General features: G+C 43.3%; 1 protein-coding gene across 2 annotated transcripts in view; it reads left to right on the top strand.

Annotated features, from left to right (window-relative positions):
• The first annotated feature begins 12,566 nt into the window (after positions 1 to 12,566).
• Positions 12,567 to 20,244, top strand: part of SLIT3 (slit guidance ligand 3) — a 592,271-nt gene continuing 584,593 nt past the window's right edge. For both annotated transcript variants that reach the window (XM_081826287.1, XM_081826286.1), the window contains exon 1: positions 12,567 to 13,212. In XM_081826287.1, the coding sequence (XP_081682413.1) occupies positions 12,569 to 13,212 (644 nt within the window). In that variant the 5' untranslated portion in view covers positions 12,567 to 12,568. The remainder of the gene's footprint in view (positions 13,213 to 20,244) is intronic.

Here is a 20,244-nt window from a genome sequence, read left to right as displayed (position 1 = left end):
ATCATTTTGTCTTTGATTTCTAATTTAATTCTATTTTGGTCGGGGAATATTTTTATACAATTTGAATCCTTTTAAAATTATTGTACTTTACTTTATGATCCAGACTATGGTTTATCTTAGTGAATATTCCAAGTGGATTTGAAAATAATGTGTATTCTGCTATTGTTGGGTGGAGAATACTCTAAATGTCAATTAGTCTTATTTGGTTACTAGTTTTTGTTTTTTTGTTTTTTGTTTTTTTAAGTTTCATAGATCTTTAGTGATTTCTTTTCTAGTTGTAGCAATTACTGAGATAAAAATGTTGATACCCACAGCATAATTGTGGATTGGTCTTTTTTTTTTTTTTTTAAACGCTACTGAATTTTGTTTTCATGTATTTTGAAGCTCTATTGTTTGGTACATCCACATTTAGGATTATTATGTTCTCTTGGTGAATTGGCCCCTTTATCATTATGAAACATCTTCTCTTTATCTAGGAAAATAATGCTTCTTTTATTTTTTATTTTTATTTTTTTCTTTTTAAAAAATTTTATTTGAATTCAAATAATTAACATATAGTGTACTGTTAGTTTCAGAGGTAGTTCAGTGATTCATCAGTTGCATATGACACCCAGTGCTCATTACATCACATGCCCTCCTTAATGCCCATCACCCAGCTACCCCATCCCCCCTACCTACCTTCCCTCTGCAACCCTCAATTTGTTTTCTATAGTTAAGAGTCTCTATGGTTTGTCTCCCTCTCTGATTTCATCTGATTTTATTTTTCCCTCCCTTCCCCTATAATCATCTGTTTTGTTTCTTAAATTCCACATATAAGTAAAATCATATAATTGTCTTTCTCTGATTGACTTGAAATAATGCTTATTTTAAATTCTACTTTCTCTAATAATAATATAGCTACTCTAGGTTTCTTTGACTAGTGTTTTTATGCTGCATTCTTTTCCATCCTTTTATTGTTACCTTCTTTGTGTCTTTATATTTAAAGAGGATTTATTATAGATATCATTCAGTTGGGTCTTGCTTTGTTTAATCCAATCCCATAAGTCTCTGGCTTTAAATTGGATTGTTTAGACCATTTATATCTAATGTAATTATGGCCATATGGGTTTAAGTCTACCATTTTGCTATTTGTTTAATATTTGTCCCATCTGTTCTTTCTTGCTTTTTTTCCTATTTTCTTATTTTAGATATAGTGAGAAATTTTTATCACTTCATTTTATTTCTTCTACTGGCTTTTAGTTATATGTCTTTGCTTTATTTTTTGATGGTTTCCTTAAAATATTGTTTATAACACATATTTTAAATTTTCATAGTTTATCTTCTACTCTCCAGTAATATTATACCACTTTTCCTATAGTGTAGTAACCTTACACAGTATACTCCCATTACCTTCCTCCTGTCCTTTGTGCTATTATTTTCATATCCTTTATTTTTGCATATATTATGAACTCCTTGGTACATTGTTGTCATTTTAGTTTAAACAATTACCTTTTTTAGCAGCTTTATTGAGGTTCATTAAATACAGTAAACATTTTTAAGTCCAGTTGACTTTTGAGTTTTAGTAAATATATAGTTGAGTGACTATCACCACAATCTACTCTTAGAACAATTCCATCACCCCAAAAATTTCCCTTATACCTGTTAGTTAATTTCCACTGCCCACCCCACCCTACTCCCAGCTCCAGGAAACCACTGATTTGTTTTCTGTATCTATAGCTTTCCTTTTCTTTATATTTAATGTAAATGGATTCATACAATATGTAGTCTTGTATTTGTATCTGGATTATTACAATTAGCATTATGATATCTGGATTATTACAATTAGCATTATGATTTTGAGCTGCATCCATATCATTGTATGTATCAGGAGTTTGTTCCCTTTAATTGGTGAGTAATACTCCATTGTATGGATATATCATTTTTAGTTTTGGTTTTTTAATCCAGTCATCATCTGATAGACATATGGATGATTTCCAGTTTTGAGCCATTATGAATAATATTGCTATACAAGACTTTGTGTGGACATATATTTCCCTTTTTCCTTGGTAGGCATTTGGGTGTGAAATTACTGGGTCATATGATAAGTATATGTTTAACTTTCAAGAAACTGCCAAACTGTTATCCAAAGTGGTTGTACCATTTTTATTCCTACTAGCACTGAATGGGGGCTCCAGTTTCTATATATCCTCTTCATTGCTTAGTAATTTCAGTCTTTTTGATGCTAGCTATTTTAATGGCTGTGTAGTGGTATCTCATTGTGATTTTAATTTACATTTCCCTTATGACTGATTTTGAGCATTTTTCCATGTGTCTACTTGTTATTTATATCTCTTCATCTACCTTCTTTGATGAAGTGTCTTTTCAAGTCTTAGGTTTATTTTTAATTTGGCTATTTGTCTTTTAATTATGGAGCTGTAAGAGTTTAGTTTTTTAAAATAAATTCCAGGTACAAGATTTTGGTGAATTTTACCTGCTGCCAATACCATCTAGTGCATTTGCATGTTAGATATTATATTTTACATCTCTAGAAGTTCCATTTACTTCTTTTTATAGCTTTTTTTTCCCTGCTTCCTAAATATGCAAGTTACATTTATAATAGCTGTTTTAATATCCTTGTCTATTAATTATATCACCTTCACCATTTCTGTGTCTGTTTGTATTGATTTTTTTTTTTTTTTCGTAAATCCTATTTTTCAAGCTTCTTTGTGTTCCAGGTGATTTTTGATTGGATGGCAGTCATTGTGAAATTTACATTGTTGGGTGCTATAGTATTTCTTTAAAGAGCATGGACTTTGTTCTTACCACAGTTAAGTTACACAGAATCAGTTGGAACCTTTTGAGTCTTGTTTTTAAACTTTTCTTAGGGTGGGTCCAAAATGTCTTCAGCTCCACTGCAAAGTAATACTCTTCTGAGGTTTCTATTCAATGCCTTATATTATTATGAGGGTCTTTCAATGTGGCTGGTGGAAACACTAACTATTCCTAGTCTTATATGAACTGTGAGAATGATTCAGCCTATTCCTGTCAGGTGGTTCTCTTCTCAGCCTCATGGATTTTTCTCTCACAAATACTTCACCAAAGACCCAAGGGAATCTCTCAGTAGATCCTAGAATTCTCTTCTGTTCAGCTCCCACCTCTTGGTTACAACTCTAGTTGTAGTGTTACAACTCTAGACACAGTTGTCTTTCCAATCTCTGTCTCCTCAACTTAGAATGTTGAGTTCTCATCCCTATACTGCAGTCTGGAAATTATCTATAGGAAATAAAGTGGCATAATTGTACAGCTCACCTCACTTGTTTCTCATTTTAGGGAGCAGTCATATACTTCCTATTTTCCAATATTTGAAAATCATCTTTTTTATATATTGTATCCTTTTTTCTACAGGCTTAAGGTGGAAAGGTAAATCTAGTTTCTGTTCTTCCATCATAGATAGAAGCAGAAATCTCTATAGGAAGCTTTGGATCACAAGAATTATGTGATCTGACGTATATTTTAACAATGTGGGGCTGCTGAGTTAAAGGTTGGCTATAGAAGGTGGGGAGTGATGGAAGCAAGGAGTTAGGAGATGATTGCCAGAATCCAGGCCAGAAGTGACAGTCATTTGTTGTAATGGTAGATACGGAACAAAATGATTGAATTCTGGACTCGAAGAAAAAATAAATGTGATTTGCTGATTATTTTGATGTTATGTATGAAAAGAAGGGAGAAATGAAGGATGACTCTAAGACTTTACTTAACTAGAAAAAGGGGGAGGTCATTGAAAACAACAGTTTCAGCATTGGGGAGAAATTCTGAAAGGGGTGGATTGAAGAAAGAATAGAGGAATTAGATACAGTGAGGATAGACAGTTCTCTCAAGCAGTTCAATCAATTACATTCCACCTGTCAAGAGACGCACAATCTAGTTGTGCAGGAGGAATATTCATAAGTAGATAATTACATTAGTGTAAGGAGTGCAGAATAGAGATTCACAGCCACAAATCAAATGAAGAAGTCTCTAATATAGAGAGGGTATTAATGGAGGGAAGCATAAAATACTTCACAGAGGTTGAGATGCTTTAGCTGCATGGCAAAGGACCAAGACAATTTCACCAGAGGAGGTGGGCAAGGGCATTGCAGAAAGTGTGAAGAGAATGGGATAACTTGACAGATGGTAGACACCTCAACACTTTTAGGAAATTTTAATTCTCTATGGCTCAGCCTAAAGTGGAAAGAAGGATTTGTGAAAAAGTGAAGCAAGAGATAAAGGCAGAGACAAAGACCTTTCTTTATCGTATATAGAGTTTGGACTACTCTGTAAGTAATGGAAATACCTCTAAGGCTCTGGAATGTGACTGGAGTTGTTGAGCAGGGAACCAGTTAAAGAGCCTGGGTGAGAGGCCATTATGGCCAGGACAAATCCAAAGAGAGGGAGCATTTGGGGTAGGAACTTAAAACGATTTAAGTTGAGGAGTCAAGAGGTCTTGGGGAGCTGATGGATGGGGTGAATTAAAAGGAATAAAAGGGGAAAGTTAAAGATGATGTTTAAGTTTTTGTCTTGGCTATCTGGGTAGATGGTGATGCCATTAGCTGAAGTTGGGAAATAAAATATTTTACAGAAATACACACTCCTTACCCAAGACTGGATAATCACTCAATGAGGTGGTGGCTCCAAGAGTGGGTTAGAAGGTCCTTAACCTTCTACTCCAGTGGTCTTCATCAACTCCATCCCTTATCCCCTAGCCACATTGAAAACTTAAAAGTTGTGGGAAAAAAATATGCTACCTATACAAGATAACTTTAATACAAATCCCCTAATTAATGTGCCTTTATCAGCCCCTTTATCTACAAATACCCCTGGAATTGCAATTGATTCTCTGTCCAGTCAGATTAGTCCAAAAGTTTAGGCTTCTCTTCATACACACAAATGATAGGGGTAATACCACTCACTGTAGTACTTCACATAGCCTGGGGTCTGTACAATGGTGAGGAAGAAATAATTCTGACTTTCCCAGAAAAGGTCTCCCTCATATTCTAGGTCCATACAGTGCCCTTCTTTATGTTCCTCAACTAGTGAACTCATATCACAGGGCCTTTGCATGTGCTGTTTTGTCTCTTGGAATAGTGACCTATCCCACTCCATACCTTATTATATCATAGCTAGATTCTTCTGGTCTTTTGAGTCTTGTTCCATGGCCATTTTTTTTGAGACATTTCCAGCCTCAATTAGTCTTTATCATATCACCTTGTTGATTCCCTTCTCAGCACTTTGTAATTCTTAATTATATATTTATTTTCTTGCTTAGTTGATTGTTTTACATCTATTGCCCAAATAAGACTCCATAAGAGTAACAATCAAGTTTTACCTTGTCTTCACTATAATATATATGATGTGACCTCCACTCAAAAAGTACACAGTAAAACACAGTAAATATATGTTGAATCAATAAATAAGAAATAAATAAAAGTCAGACAATTAGGATTACTATTTAAAAGCATTTCATTAATTAACCAATAGCAGGAGGTATCATTTTGGGAAAGAGGAAATTTCCTGTTGTTTCTGAAATCATACCACATAGATAATAGCTTTCCCTAAGATTCATCCTGTGTGATTTGGGGAAGACATAATTTCAGGATTGAATTGGTTTATCAGCTTAGGTAACTAATGCCAATGGCTATAATAAACAACCCCCAAATCTTAGTTGGGGGGCGGTTAGGTTATTCTCCTGTTTCAGACTGTATGGTCATTGCCTTCTGTGTAGTGATTCAAGGATTCCAGTGTCTTCCTTTCTGTGGCTCTACCATCCTCTCAGGACACTGTGATTCTTCACTGGATCCCCTCTGTCTAGCGAACAGGCAAAGAGAGAAGTCTTGCCTGATGATGTAAGAGGTTTCAAAGACCAAGTCTTGAAGTGGTATGCATCACTTCTGCACAACATCCTTTGGTCAGAATGAAGCATATGACCCCAACCTAACTGCTGGGAAGGCTGGAAGGGAGGCTGGTAAATATAGTCTTCTTGTGTTCCCAGAAAGAAGAAACTGGAACTGTGAGCATCAAGCTAGCCTCTGCCACAATAGGGGACTTGATTTGATTGTTATTAAGATTAGAGAGTTAATATATGTGAAACACTCAGAATGGCATATCAGGGCATCCATGATGCCAGGTAATTTGCAAGAGGAGTTTCTCTGACTTTGCACTAATCACTGCTTGCTAAACAAGGGTGGTATTCTAAAGTTTCTGTCAAAGCCCAACAGCTGGCTGGAGAGTTTTTTGAGCCCCAGTGCCCAAGGAAGCCAGCCAAGAATGCAGATGCTACCACCAAGTCTGTGTGGCACATCCTCATGCTTTGTTTAATTTGGTTCCCTGGGTGGGATGAGTTTTATGAACAGGTGTTCTGGTTAATTAGGTGATTAATACTCCTCAAATTGGAGAGCCATTTCCCAAGTGACAGTTCTTGCTTTGCTCAAATATAAGACAAATCTTCATTGCATAGATTGGACAGACCCGTGATTGCACTCACCTGTCTGCCAGGCCTCTCAGGTCAGCACTCTGGTGCTGAGGACCAGGAGTCCTACTCCACATCTAGCTGAGTCACCACCATCTTGATGCATCAGTTTAGAGAAATAAAAGCTCCTCACTTCATCTGGCCTCCTTTCAGACCAGGGCAAAGTTGATCTGGGACACATTTCTGGTTCATTTCTGGGGATTCCAATCTGCATCATCTCTCAAGGTTAGAGTCATTGCCTCTGCATAGAGCCCTCTAGCTTCTAAAGCAAGGTGGCCAACCCATGTCCAAAGGCAAATCAGACATCAAAGCTTTTTCTCAAATTTGCTATCAGACCAATAGAAATCTGCCCTAAACTCTCTTATATTCCACATTCCCAAAGCCCTTTCCTTACACTCATATTCCTGCCTCCCTGCCTTTGCTTCCCTCAAGATGAAGACCCTTTTCCCTCCCATTGAGCTCATCAATATGTATCCTCCAAAAACCAAATGGCATTCCTCTGCACTTCCAATCCAGCTTGAAGTGATTTTTTTTCCTTTTTAGAATTTTTGTAGCACTTACTATGTGACTCACATTAATTAGCATTTAATTATATACCATATCTTTTATCTTCTTTCATATATCTTAAACTTATATTCCTAATTGGATTGTTGGCAGCTGTGGGCTGTGTCTTCTCTTGGGCATATATAAAGTTCCCAATAAATGGCTGTTCGATTGCTAAATTAAGCTAGATGCCACTTACACTTCTAGAAAATGGGTCAAATCCATCTTATTATACCAGCTGGGCCACACAACTGAAAATATGGCTCATTCTAGTTTCTCACATGTTCCAGCTTTACAACCACAGAGGGACTGAATCTCTTTCTCCAGTTCCAGTCAGAAAAAATTCAGGGAACACTGATTGGCTTTATGTCAGTGCTCACCCCTAGAAAATCACTATCTTGAGCGGGAGGCAAGATCATATAAGAATAAGAAAGTTCTAAATTATAATCACATAGTTGGAGTAAAAGATCAAGTAAGAGTTGTCTGCTACAGGTGGATCTGGATTTTGGAAGGTTCTTTTGCTCTATCTTATTCCCCAGGAGAGGTTATATATTTTAAAGTTATGTATTCATTCATCAAACATTTGTCTAGTCAGAGTAGATCTTGCCCCTTGGGGAAGCTCAATAGAGTAACTGGCAGTAAACCTTTAATATTCTTTCTTTCTCAAGGGAGAGAAAAAGAAGTATTTGCATAGAAAAAAAAATGACCTTCCAGGTTCAGCTGATGGTACCTTTACTTAATCCTTCTCCCATAAGTGACCTAAAATTCACATATGTGAGTTTTTCCCTCCCCCGGGGAAGATTTAATAGGAGTCACAGTCTTAATCTCAAATTGGAGTTTTCATCATCTCTCCCTCCCCTCCCTGTTCACATATTCCTCAGAAATATGCTGTGATGGCTCAGTGAGGTAGTGTGTCAGTTTCAGGGCCCTTGGTAGGAAACAGACAACACAACACAAAGGAGTAATTTGAAGAAGGTTTAGTAAAGGGACTTTTTAGAAAAGTGAGGCAGGGTTAAGGAATCAAGAGATGAGGACTGCCCAAGGTTTAGCAATAGTGGGAAGATGTTCCTACTCCTACCCTCTAAAGAGATAAGGGGATGGGAATGGCAGCTCGAGGACATTAATGATGATCTTCAGTAAAGGAAGGAGCCATTGCCACCTTGCTGTCCTTATGGAGGAAGTGCTGGCCTTTCCTCCAGATCTCTGGGCTAGTTCCCCACATGGGCAGACCCAAGGAAGCACAGGTGATACAGTCCATAGAGGTCAGCCTCCTGGTGGAGAGAACAGGGGACACTGGGCAGAGCAGTCTGGACAATCCACTGGAGAATGACCAGACAAATGGTAAGTTTCAATGGGATGGGAGCAAACATATCAGAATGGGGGGTGGGGCAGGGAATGTGTATAGTTTAAAAAAAAAAAAAACACACTCAGAGTTTCTAGAAGAATGTAGTCTCATCCTCCTCCCTGAAAAGATCAAGTAACACTGATCAAAATAAGTAAAACTGCAGCAAGAGAATGTCAAATAAGCTAGGTGATTGGAGAGATCATTCATTCACATACTTGTTAATTAGTCATTCACCAATCATCAAAGATGTATTTGTACCTCTAGGCATCAAGCATGCAAAAAATGAATTAGATGCTTTTGTATGTTTGAAAATTTTTATAATAAATGTTGGAATTAATAGATTCTATAGATTCCCTGACTTTGAAAATCTAATAGACTGGATCAGCAAGGTTTCCTGGAGGAATGGAAGGCTCAACTGACTCTGGGCTAGCCAGAGAGGAAAGAGCTAGGAAGAATGTTCAGGAGGATTGTTTTGAGTGGGTGTGGGATACTGGGAGGAGAGGAGGTATAGAGGTAGAAATCTACTTCAAAGTTCAGGATTGCATTATCATGTGTGCATTTTAGAAAAATCCCTTGATCATCAGGGCCAAGGATGAGTTGGTGGAACAAAAAGACAAAGAAAGAGAACTGATGTGGGGGATGGTGTGAGCAGTGGCCATGCATGAAACCAGGATCTGAACAATACCTGGAGGCCCAAAGATGAAGAGGGACAGATGTAAGTGATAATCATGAGGAAGAATTAACGGGACTCAGGAACTGAATGGCTGTGGTGTGAAACAGAGGGAAGATGCTTTGGTGCTGTTTTGCCTTCTTGTCATCCCCCTACTTTTCCAGCTAACAGCTCCCCAGTCTTCCTTTGAGAGCACTGTTCCTACCTGCCTGAGTATAGTTTCCATGGAACTGTTATCCGTAGATTCTTGTCTTCTGTGGTTAATAGGGTGATTACATAACCTAATCCAGGCCAGTCTTTGTGTCTTGGGAATTTGGAAATTGGGCTTGAGCTTGATCCTAGATCCTGCTTGGTTTGAGTCTTTTTAAAAGCTTCTTTCTGGGCACCTGGGTGGCTCAGTTGGTTAAGCGACTGCCTTCGGCTCAGGTCATGATCCTGGAGTCCCTGGATCGAGTCCCGCATTGGGCTCCCTGCTCGGCAGGGAGTCTGCTTCGTCCTCTGACCCTATCCCCTCTCATGTGTTCTCTCTCTCTCATTCTCTCTCTCTCAAATAAATAAATAAAATCTTTGAAAAAATAAAAGCTTCTTTCTTTAGTTTCTTCCTCCTTAATTTTGTATGTTACCCAAAGGCCTTCTTAAAAAGTATTTTTTTTTTACTTCAATTAGTTATTTTCTATTGTTGCAACCAGAAAACCTCAGCTGATTATAGTAGCCATATAAATAGTGGTGTCTTCCACTGAGAGACAGAAAACAAGTGGAGGAGAAAGTTTGAGGTGGGTTTCTTGGGGGAATGGGTGGGCAGTTTGCTTTTGAGAAGCCTAGAGAAAACTAAAGGAAAAAATCCAAAAGTTGGCCCTGGAGGCTTATGAGGAACTCTGAAAATCGTACCATAGGGTGTAAAAGCCATCTCTGGTACTTAGACATAAAAAATCCTACCCAGCAAACTGACCTCCTAAGGACTTACTTATACTTCTCCAAGAAGAGTAATGCTTCAGAATCAGTGGGGGAGAGTGGAGGGAGCCTAGTTCTAGGCACTAGGAGCCCTGCGTCCTGGCTCTGGCTCTTTCACTAATTAGCTGGACAACCTTGTACCAGTGCCCTTCCCTCTCTGAGACTCAGTTTCCATGTTATTGAATACAGGACCTGAATTATATTGGGTGTTATCCAAAAATTTCAAAAGAATTTTAAGTTTACATGTAAAAGGATCAGCCATGCTGGGAAACTGGGTTCAACAAACCTTAAACCGGTTTCCTTACTGCAGGACTTCTCAAAATCTTAAATATGCTCATTGGTGATGCAAATCTCCAAGAGTGGTGAAAGTGAGCATTTCTCACCCTATTTCTGCCCAAGAACCCCCCTTCCCCACTTTCTTGAAGAAACATGTAGAACTAGTAGTCGTCAGAACACACTTGCAGAAATGCTGGATCTGGTGATTTTCAAGGTTGTTCCAGCTGCGATCCCTGATTCTGTATGGCCTGTGTCCTGTGCACCTCCTGTTTCTTTGGGATGATTGACTCTCAAGCTCGGTTTTAAAGTGTTCTCCCAAGGAAAAGCAAGCACACTTGAATGCCTATGAAGTCACTTGAAGATCTAGTCAGGCTAATGAAATTCCCCATCAGCTTAAATGGAAAACACAGTCCCTCCACCCTCACACCGTACTCAGAGCACAGACCCAGGCCCAGCCTAAAGGGATTGCAAAACATGCTCTAGTGTGCATTTGGGAAAACAAAGAAAACCCTACTCTTTTCTGCTCCAGACAGTCTGAGACGCTTTTGTGCCCTTGGGTCTTTGCCCAGTTCTCTCATCTGCCTCAGTCCTGGTACTAAATTGGTTCAAGATTTGGAGGAAAGTTTCAGAGGAAAGGATGTTTAGAGTTCTTAAAAGCTGAAGTCACCCTATGGACCAGAGCATAGACCCTTTATGGCCACCAGAGGGCGCTGACAACAGTATCGGTATGGAAAGCTGCTCCCAAGAATAACAGCAGTAAATTACACCTAACGTGTTTATGAATGATGGAGGGTCTGAAGTGTGTGTGACTGTGTATGTATGTGTACACGTACGTGCAGTTGGGTGCCTGGGGCTATGATTTTGAAAATATGTTAAATAGAATAAAATAAAATCTGCAGCTCTACTATAAATTCACAGGATATTGTCAAGACGTTGAAACAAGGAAGATGAAGTAGAAGGAATTAGAATAGCATTTATATGAAAGAAAAGGAAAGAGCTCTCAGTGGCATAATTGTCATTGTGGTATGTGTGATTGTGTGTGGTGTGAGACTATGCATGTATACATGTGTGTATGTGATTGTGTGTATATGGGTGTGTGTGTGTGAACCTGAGTATAAGCATGTGTGTGCACAAGTGTGTGTGTGTGTGAGAGAGAAAGCACGTGTGCGCGCACGCGCATGCTCAGGGCTCATTTAGACTTCCAGTGTGAGCAGACCACAAGGAAGTCTGGGCAATACTTCCTCCAGTTCCTGCCCTCTCCCTCCAAACAAACAAACAAAATCATTCCTACAAGTATTTATGGAGCCTCTAACACACGCGCCCCTCCCCACCAGCATCTGGAAAAGCTCAGACCTGGCCAATTTAGAGCGCTATGGAAGAATGAAGGCTGTGGGGGCAGAAGGGATGTCTCACATGCGAATGACTGTTGTGCAAAAAACACTTTCTCTTCTTTGATGCTCCAAACAACCCAGTGAGGTGGTCCCAGACAGAGCTGTGGCCCCTTGCTTTGAGGAAACCGGGGCTCAGAGATGATGTGATTGGCCCAGAGTCACCCAGTCAGGAAGCAGAAGCACTGTCAATCCAGGGGTCCCAGTCCCTGCCATCACTACTTTTATCAGCACAGCCGGCATTGGGTCTAGGCAAAGCAGGACAGGCTTCCGTGTAGGGTTTGCCAGCAGCGACCTGAACAACAAGGACAAACATTTTATGTGACATGTGTGACTGTGAAATGCGTTAGTATCAATACAATAGGTGCTTTAGGAAGAAGTTGTGGATCTTCGCCAAGATGAGGTAGGATCTTTGAGGATCTTTGTAGATGAGTGAAGTACACATCTTCGATGGGCTGTGGTGTAAAATATGAGTGAATGTGAGTGCTGCGGTTTGGGGTACTTAGCAGCTGTGTGGCCTCGGGCAAGTCACTTTACTTCTCTGAGCTTTGTTTCATCTATAAAATGGGGTACTCAGATGCCCCCTTGCGGGACGGTGTTGGAACCCAAGGAAAGACTATGAGCAGAGTGCCTAGCTCAGTGCCAGAATAAAGAAAAAGTGCCACCAGCCTGATCAATCCTTGGCTCCGTAAGAGGGAACGGGTCTCAATTCTGGGGCCCTGCTGGCCGAGCCCCTTTCCTTCCCTCTCCCTCATCTCCTGCCTCCTCCCCTCCCGGCTCTCGGTCGCTCCAGCAAAGTTCCCAACTTAGTCGACATGACGTGCAGCGCAGCCAATGGGAAGCGGAGCTGGCGTTTTTTGGGAGGGGGGAGGGGTGGGCCCCGCGTCTCCGGTGTCTGCCCTGCTCAGTGAATGGAGAGAGCGAGCGCCGGCCGGCTCACCCGGCCGCCCCCTGCCCCAGCCGCCGCCGCCGCGCTCCCGAGCTCAGCCCTAAGTCGGACCTCCTTAGGCACCGTGCCCCACTGCGCTCGCCCCCAGGTCCCCGACCCGGCTGACGCCTCGGGCCGCGGGCCAGCGGGCCCAGGAGGCGCTCGGTACCTGGGCACTCCGAGCGATGCGCAGCGGGGCATCAGCAGCCCCGCGGATGGAGCTGCTGCTTCTGCCGCTGCTGCCGCCGCCGCCGCCCGGCGCACCCCACTCCGCCCGCGCCCCGTGCGCCTGAGCGCCGAGCTCGCTCCTCCTCCGCGCCAACTCCGCCGCCCGCTCCCCAGGCCGCTTGGGCTCCGCGCGCGCTTCCCCGGGCTCCGCGCGTCTTGCCTCGCCGAGGCAGCCTCCTCTGGGCGCGGGCCCCTGCACACCATGGCCCCCGGGCGGACAGGGGCCGGCGCCGCCGTGCGCGCCCGCCTGGCGCTGGCCTTGGCGCTGGTGAGCGTCTTGAGCGGGCCCCCAGCCGCCGCCTGCCCCACCAAGTGTACCTGTTCCGCCGCCAGCGTGGACTGCCACGGACTGGGCCTCCGGGCTGTTCCCCGGGGCATACCCCGCAACGCCGAGCGCCTGTGAGTACCCCCGCCCCGCCCAACCCGAGCCACCCCCTGGGTCCATAGTGGGGCCCCCAGGCACCAGATCTTTCCTTTCCCCTTGGCCGCACTGGATGCAGTCTCGCTGTCACCCTCTCCCGGGTCGGATCCTTCATTCCCTGAGTTGGGGTCTCTGGCGTTGGGTCGGTCTAGGGAGAGAGGTCTTGAAGCCCACTGCGATGGGCAAAGAGGAGTGCTTTTCCAGGGGTGAAAGCTCCAGACGCAGGGCCCGGTGACAGCTTCCAGCAGAAGGCTGGCAGGAAGCGAGGGGAGGAAAGAACACTACAGCCAGTCAGGTCTTAGGGTAAGGGCAAGGGGTCCGCGAACATTTAAGAGGGGGGCGGAGGAGAAAGCTGAAAGGTGGTGGGGTGTAAGGGAACGGAGACCCGAGAGGGCCGAGACTGTGACCAGCTTGGAGATCAGAAAGGGCCAGTTACTTTCTGGCTGCCCTTGCGAGAGAAGTTGAGAGTGTATGTGAAGGTCTAACTTCTGAGGAACCGAACGAATTCGGAGTGGGTGCTTGCAAAACCCGCCCTGCCTGGAGCGCAGCCTCGCAGATGCCAAGTTGCAGCCGGGGTGAATTTTTTATGGCTCGGTTATAAATGCCTCCCCAAACGGGCCGGAGAATGGAAATGCTGACAGCCCTTTAAATGAGACCGAGCGCTATAATCTTACAAACCGCACTCAGCCTCGGATCCTGGGTTTGGCAGCGAGAGGAGAGACGTTTGGAGAGTGGGGTAGATTGACCCTCGTTTTAACCCCAATTGTGCAACCAAATATTTACTTTTCATATGTCAACGTTTTGGAAACATTTATCATTTTGATCCTCGGACCAAATTCAAAACTTGGACTCCGAGGGTGGGCTCTTCCCAGCCCACAGTTGGGGAGTAAGGAAAGAGGGAGAAATGGTGGAGGGGGTTGGAACCGGCCTGGGAACACAGCCCAGAAGTGGGTGAGGGTTTGCTCTAGTGTAATCCACTTCTTCGTGTCTTGCTCTCCCTCTGTCTCCCTTGCCCTTGCATGTTAGGGGTGGGTGCACTGGGTCTTCCGTTCTGCCCTCTTGCCTTGAAGCTGGAAGATAGTGGCATGAGACTGAGTGAATTGTCCTACAGTGTGTTATTTCTCTTGATCACCTCCTGTCACTCTACTTCTCTTCCTCGAACTCCATGTGTCCCTGGGCAGAGACTCAATAGAACTGCCTTCCTTTTTCCTGGAGGTTTCCTGTGGCTCAAAACATATTTTTTTTTTCAAGTGCATTCATTATTCTGTGTGGTCATGCAATTCTAGAGCATTGGAGCTGAACCTTCATTAACATATGTAGAAAAGGAGGCTCAGGCATTTGAAAAGACTTGCCCAAGGTAATGCAGCAAGTTAGTGGCAATAAAGGGGCCACAATCCAGGTGTCCACAACTTAATTCAGACCTTATATTTTACAAAGCAGTTAAAAATTTGTTGTAGTGGTATTTTGGGGTATCTACCACTCTGCTAGCCATCTTTGGAACAAGAGTCAGTTTGGGCCAAGATCTGTAAATAGATGATCCTGGGAGGGTTCTGGCTGGGCTTGGGAATAGGCTGCTCTTGCTACTGCTTCGGGTGTACCCTGCCAACATTCAGCTTGCTATGACATTAGCTCTGCTGGTTGGAGTCTTGAGACTACCTCTCCTCCATCCTCAAAATCATGGTACATGTTTGGGAAACCAAGGGGAGTGGGCCCTTCTCCTGCTGGCATGTAGGAAGTCTTCAAAAGCTGCAGGCACAGCACTGCAGCCAATATGCCACCCACCCACCTTCCCCAGGAGACTCAGGCAGCTTGGAGCTACCCATCTGCTCTACAACTGGAGAAACTGGGTGGAGACTGTCCTGGGCATTCCCACAGTGCCCTGCTGCTGTCATGGTCGTTCGCAGGCATTGGCAGAGTGGGAAGTACTTTGGAATAGCTGAGTCTCATCTGCCTTGGTTCCAGTCACTGGTGCCCCTTTGGCTGGGGTGCGTGGGGTGACGCAGCTGCCAAGGCTGGCTCCTCATTCTGGTCTTCTTCCTCCCCCGGGAGAGGGGAAAACCTTTAGAAGAAAGCTTGGTCAGGAGTGCTGCAGGGGTGAGGAGCAGCCCACCAACAGTCCTTCACCACCTCTCATCCTCTGTCAGTCAACTCAGACGGAACATTTGAGTTCTGCAAACTCTTGGGGGGTGTTTGGCATTTCTAAGCTATGGAATAGATTTTTTTGGGGGAGGAATTTCTCATTCATTCCTTTCTTCATTCATTCAACAAACATTACTTGAACCTCTACTGCATTCCAGTAACTGTATATAAAATCATTGCATATACAGAAGAAAACCAACAATTCGACTTAAAGGAAGCAGAGGATAGAAGAAGGAAACTTCCTTTAGTGAGGCTTTGAAACTCCCCAGCACTCGTTTCTCCACAGGGTATACGGTCTGTCGGCATTGCACCACATGCTCGGGACCTTCCTAAAATCCAGTTTCCTGATCTCTAATGTTTATGTCGTGTTTTATAACAAAGGAGAAGCATTTTCTCCCTTTTCCATTCCTGCTGCTTGATCTCCCAGAGAGGCTTTTCTGTAGGAGTATGTGTGCGCGCATACGCGCGTGCATGTGCGTGTGTATGTATGTGTGTATGTGTGTCATTGTTTCTCTGGGGGTTTTTGACATCTGAGGCCTCATCTGCTCATGCACCCTTTAAGGAAAATCTGAATGGGGATAATGTGGTCACCATTTGGACTTTGCTTTAGGCCTGGAATGGGGCTTGTTATATTATTCATAATTAAGCTGATATCAGAGTTGGGGGTCTGTGTTCCAGCTTCTTCTCCATAATGTCAGCACATTACACAGAAAGAGAAACTCTCTGTCGTTTATAAACTACTGACAGTTTTTTTTTTCCCCTCAATGAGGAGGTGATACCCACAAGAAAGCTAAATAAACGCAGGGGAGAATTCAGTGTAATTTATTATCCATGCAGCAAAGATAGAGGACATGAGAGGAAGTGAATGGTGGTGCCTGAAACAAAACATTTACCATGGAGCACAGAGTAAACAGATGTCGCATTTACCCTTCTGAGTACAAAAGGAGCCCACAAATGTAATTCTTCTCCAACCACAATCTCAGCCTGGAAAAAGAGCGGACAGATGAAAACGAACTCTCACAAGGGGCCCCTTCTCCCCACGCTGCCTAAAGGCAGGCAGAGGCCTACTTCTCACCCACGGGGAGGTGGTGGCCTGAACAGAGGAGTGGGGCAAGAGTGGACATCTTTGGTTTTTCACTTGGCTCTGGAACATGCTGGAGACTGCTGTATTTAAATAAACATTTCCTGTTTGCGAAGGAAAACGGGCGAAAGGCTGAAACGTGAGAATGTGGTAACTTAATTTTCTCCATCACTCCAGATGATGGCAAGCTTCGCCGGTGGTTGGGTCCAATAAAAACCGACACCATGTCACAGGCTTTCCCTCACTTGACTGCAGAGGTCTCCAGGTCAAGGGGGAGACTTTCCAAGATGCTCCACGGCCAAGCCCTGCATCCTGGTACTACTAGCTTCGGAGCCAGCTCAGCAGATGAGGGGCAGTTTGGTGAATGGCGAGGCCTCTCCGAGCCACCCATGGTGATGTGGCCTCTCAGAGAAGCGCAGTGCTCTCCGGGGGAACCTGTGGGTTGGACATGAGCAGTTAAGCGCACCTGCCTCCAGTGTGCTGTGCATCTGGATAGATTGCTTTGCCTTGCTGGGCCTCCTTTTCCTGAAAGCAGAATTCTAGTGTAGTCCTGATAGTTTTCCCTGTATGGTCCTCTCCCCCAGTGCCTGGCACATAGTAGGTTTTCAACTAGTATGTGTTGACTAAATGAGTAAGTATGAAAAATACAAGTTTTTTGTTCTTATAAGTGAAAGATGGGGGATTATGGTTTTGCATTTTTTATGTATGGCCAAGAGCGACTTACTAGTAACCTATTACGTGAGTTATTGAGGTTTTCTAAAATTTGGTTTTCATGAACTAAAATTATTGCCTCACTAGAGTTACTAAGGACTCCTAATGAGTGATCCACTCTGGAGTCTGGTTGCCAAGCATTGCTTAGCAACCTTGCAAAACTCCTACTGTGCACATGCCCATGAAAAGAGCTAGAAGTCCCCACACTTAAACTGTAGGCCTTTCTAATCAGGAACTCATCAGCATCATCCTGTGCTCTCTGTGGTTTTTGATTGCTGCTCTTCTTGTATTAATTGATGTATTTGTAGGGTCATTATTAAGTTTCGCTTTTGCCCATCATCTGGGTCTTGTATATTTCTGCATTTTTTGCATTCTTATTGTTATTTTGTTTCTCTCCAGTTCTGTTTGTTGTCATTGAGTTCTTCCTTACCTGGAAAGTGAGAATGGTAGATCTGAGAGCCATTGGATATTTTGCACGGACTAGGTGGGCTGTGGCAAGGCTTCAGAACCCCATGCCTACTAGTTCAGGCTGCGGGCTCTGCAGATAGACGGCTCTGGTTTGAATTCTGGCTCTGTTACAAATTTGCTGTTGCACCATGGGTGAATTACTCCACTCCTCTGGGCTGTAGTCCATTTAATCCCTTTATACTGTATTTCCACAGCTGTAATACAGGGATGATAATCACACTGGTCCTGTGGGCATGCTGTGAATGTGGCCCCGGACAAACCATGTAATGCACTCAGCAGAGTGCCCGGCACTTTGATTCTCCAGCTACTACTCTTTACCTGTAAAGTGTGCGTCATAAATGTTCCTCTTGGGGAGAATCAGATAAAATAAAGAACGGGAAGTGCTTAACACAGTACCTGGCACTTAGGTCTCCACCAACTATTAATAGTGGTGACCATGACTATTTCTTCTATTTCTTCATCTCAGGCCCCATCCAGCTGGAAAGTTTGAGATGCCCACTCTAAATGTGCCCCATCAAGGCAAGCTCCTCGCCTGCACGTACGCTGTGCTCAGCACAGCTCGTGCCTGCTCCCCTCCCTCTCCTCTCCAGCTAAGCCCAGGTTGGCCTCCGTTCCATAAAAAGGGGATTACGGTTGAAGTGGTTTATATCTTTTCCATGGGCGTGCTGCTTTGTGGTATATTTAAATAAGGAATGCATTTTATTTATTTATTTTGGGGGGTTGGATTTTCATGGGGGAATTTTTGGCCCTGACTTTTTTTTTTCAATGCTCATTCCTTCTGTCTTTCCCTAAATACCTTTTACTGACTTCCCGTGTCTGCCTCTGTTACTGCTTTTACTTGAAACAGCTGTATTTACTAGAATGCTCCACCCTCATTATGTAAGGTGGTCTTAACCCTTTTTAGAACAGCTGAAAAGGAAAAAAAGAGGCATGGAGGCTTTTCCAGAGAACTTTTCTGGACCATTACTACTTCCAGATAGGATAGATGCAACGGGTACCCTGCTAGGGTGCACGGTGTTGAGTTTTCAAAGCTCTCCATTATTTATCATTCTCCAGCCTTAAATTTAAATCAGCCTTGCCCAGGTGGGAAGCGCTCATAATGGGAATCTTCTGCTTCTCTGTTCGGAAGACGTGGATTGTGTTTTGTAAGTACTGCTATTGCTGGTCTGCCTAAGGCTGTCCTTTCCTTCCCACTCACTGTGGTCTTTGTAGTTCTGTGGCCAGGACTATATTTGATACACCATTCCCTGGGAAACATTCGTCAGGAGTGTGTAATTAAACGTCCTCAATTGTGAGTGGATAGGGAGATGGGAAAAGTCATGACCTTTGGGTAAAGGCATAGACATCAGAACCAGACGGGGCTGCTCCTGGTTTCTCCGCTTACCAGCTGGGTGACCTCAGTGTTCTCATTTGTGAAGTGGGAATAATAAAACTACCCCCTTCATAGGATGCTGGGAGTATTGAATTTACTCACATGGACTGCCTGGATCACAGCACATCCTCCATAAGTATTCTTAGTATGGTTATCTTCATAATTCTTACTGACTATAGCCGTCCTTCCAGAGCAAGCTTAAGACAAAGCCTGATTGAAACAAGATAGATTGTCAGGGTTGAAAGGGTTCCTCTAGTTCAGGTTCTAACCATGTGCAGATTGATCTTCCACCAACATAATTTTGGAGAGAGTGGCCATTCTCCTTTGCTGGATTACTTCTAATGGGGAGGAACTCAGTTCTTCCTAAAGCAATTTATTCCATTTTAGAAAACAGTTTTAACAAGAAAATTTTCTTTGCCTGGGGGTTGAACTTATCTCCCCCTGACTATTGTTACACAGAGCAAATATAATCCTTCCAAATGGTAGGATTTCAAAAATGTTACTGCTGTCGTGTTTCTCACTACCCACTTATCTTAGTCTTCTTCTTTCTTCCATAAATTTTTATAATTGCCTCAACTATTCTGTGTGTGTTAGACTCTGAGACAGGCCCTCTTCCCATTCCTACTTATCTTCCTCCAAATAGGTTCCAGTCTTCTTTGCTTGTCTTAGAATGAATCCTTCCACTCCCTTGCTATCTTGACTTCTATCAACATCCTGAAGGGGCATTTTCATTTCTGACAGCCACACCCCTGGGTTGGCTCATTTCCACCCGGCTGTTCATTGCATCTCCAGTGTCTCCCAGCCCTCCCTGCTGTTGATCCTATTTTCTCCATCCCAGATTTGTGCAGTTGACATTTTGGAGTCTAAGTGCAACACTTTGCATTATCCTAATTGAATTTTGGCAAATAGTTTAATTTCATCAGCTTTTCAGCAACATTTTCTATTTTGATTCACTCATCTAGTGTGTTACCACTCCTCCCCCATTCCCTCTGCAGGGTTCCTGAGCTTGCCCTATGGATCTTTATCCAGGTTGTCAGTATAATCAGCAGAGTCCTCTCTGCTTGTTTAAAGTCTTTCAATGGCTGGGGTGTGGATGACATGAATATATTGTCCAGTTCTTTCTGGCTGGGATGGATAGAAATGTTGAGGTCTTGTTGGCCTGTAGCATCTTCTTTCCCTGGGGTTCTTTTGTTCATATTTTCTCTGGAATGATTTCCTATTAATGCTTAATTCCTCTGT

Source organism: Leptonychotes weddellii, chromosome 7 (assembly GCF_054177405.1).
Source record: "Leptonychotes weddellii isolate Sample4059 chromosome 7, ASM5417740v2, whole genome shotgun sequence".
Taxonomy (NCBI): Eukaryota; Metazoa; Chordata; class Mammalia; order Carnivora; family Phocidae; genus Leptonychotes; species Leptonychotes weddellii.
The sequence above is the reverse complement of the archived record's forward strand: the minus strand, read 5'-3'. Positions and strand labels throughout refer to the sequence as shown.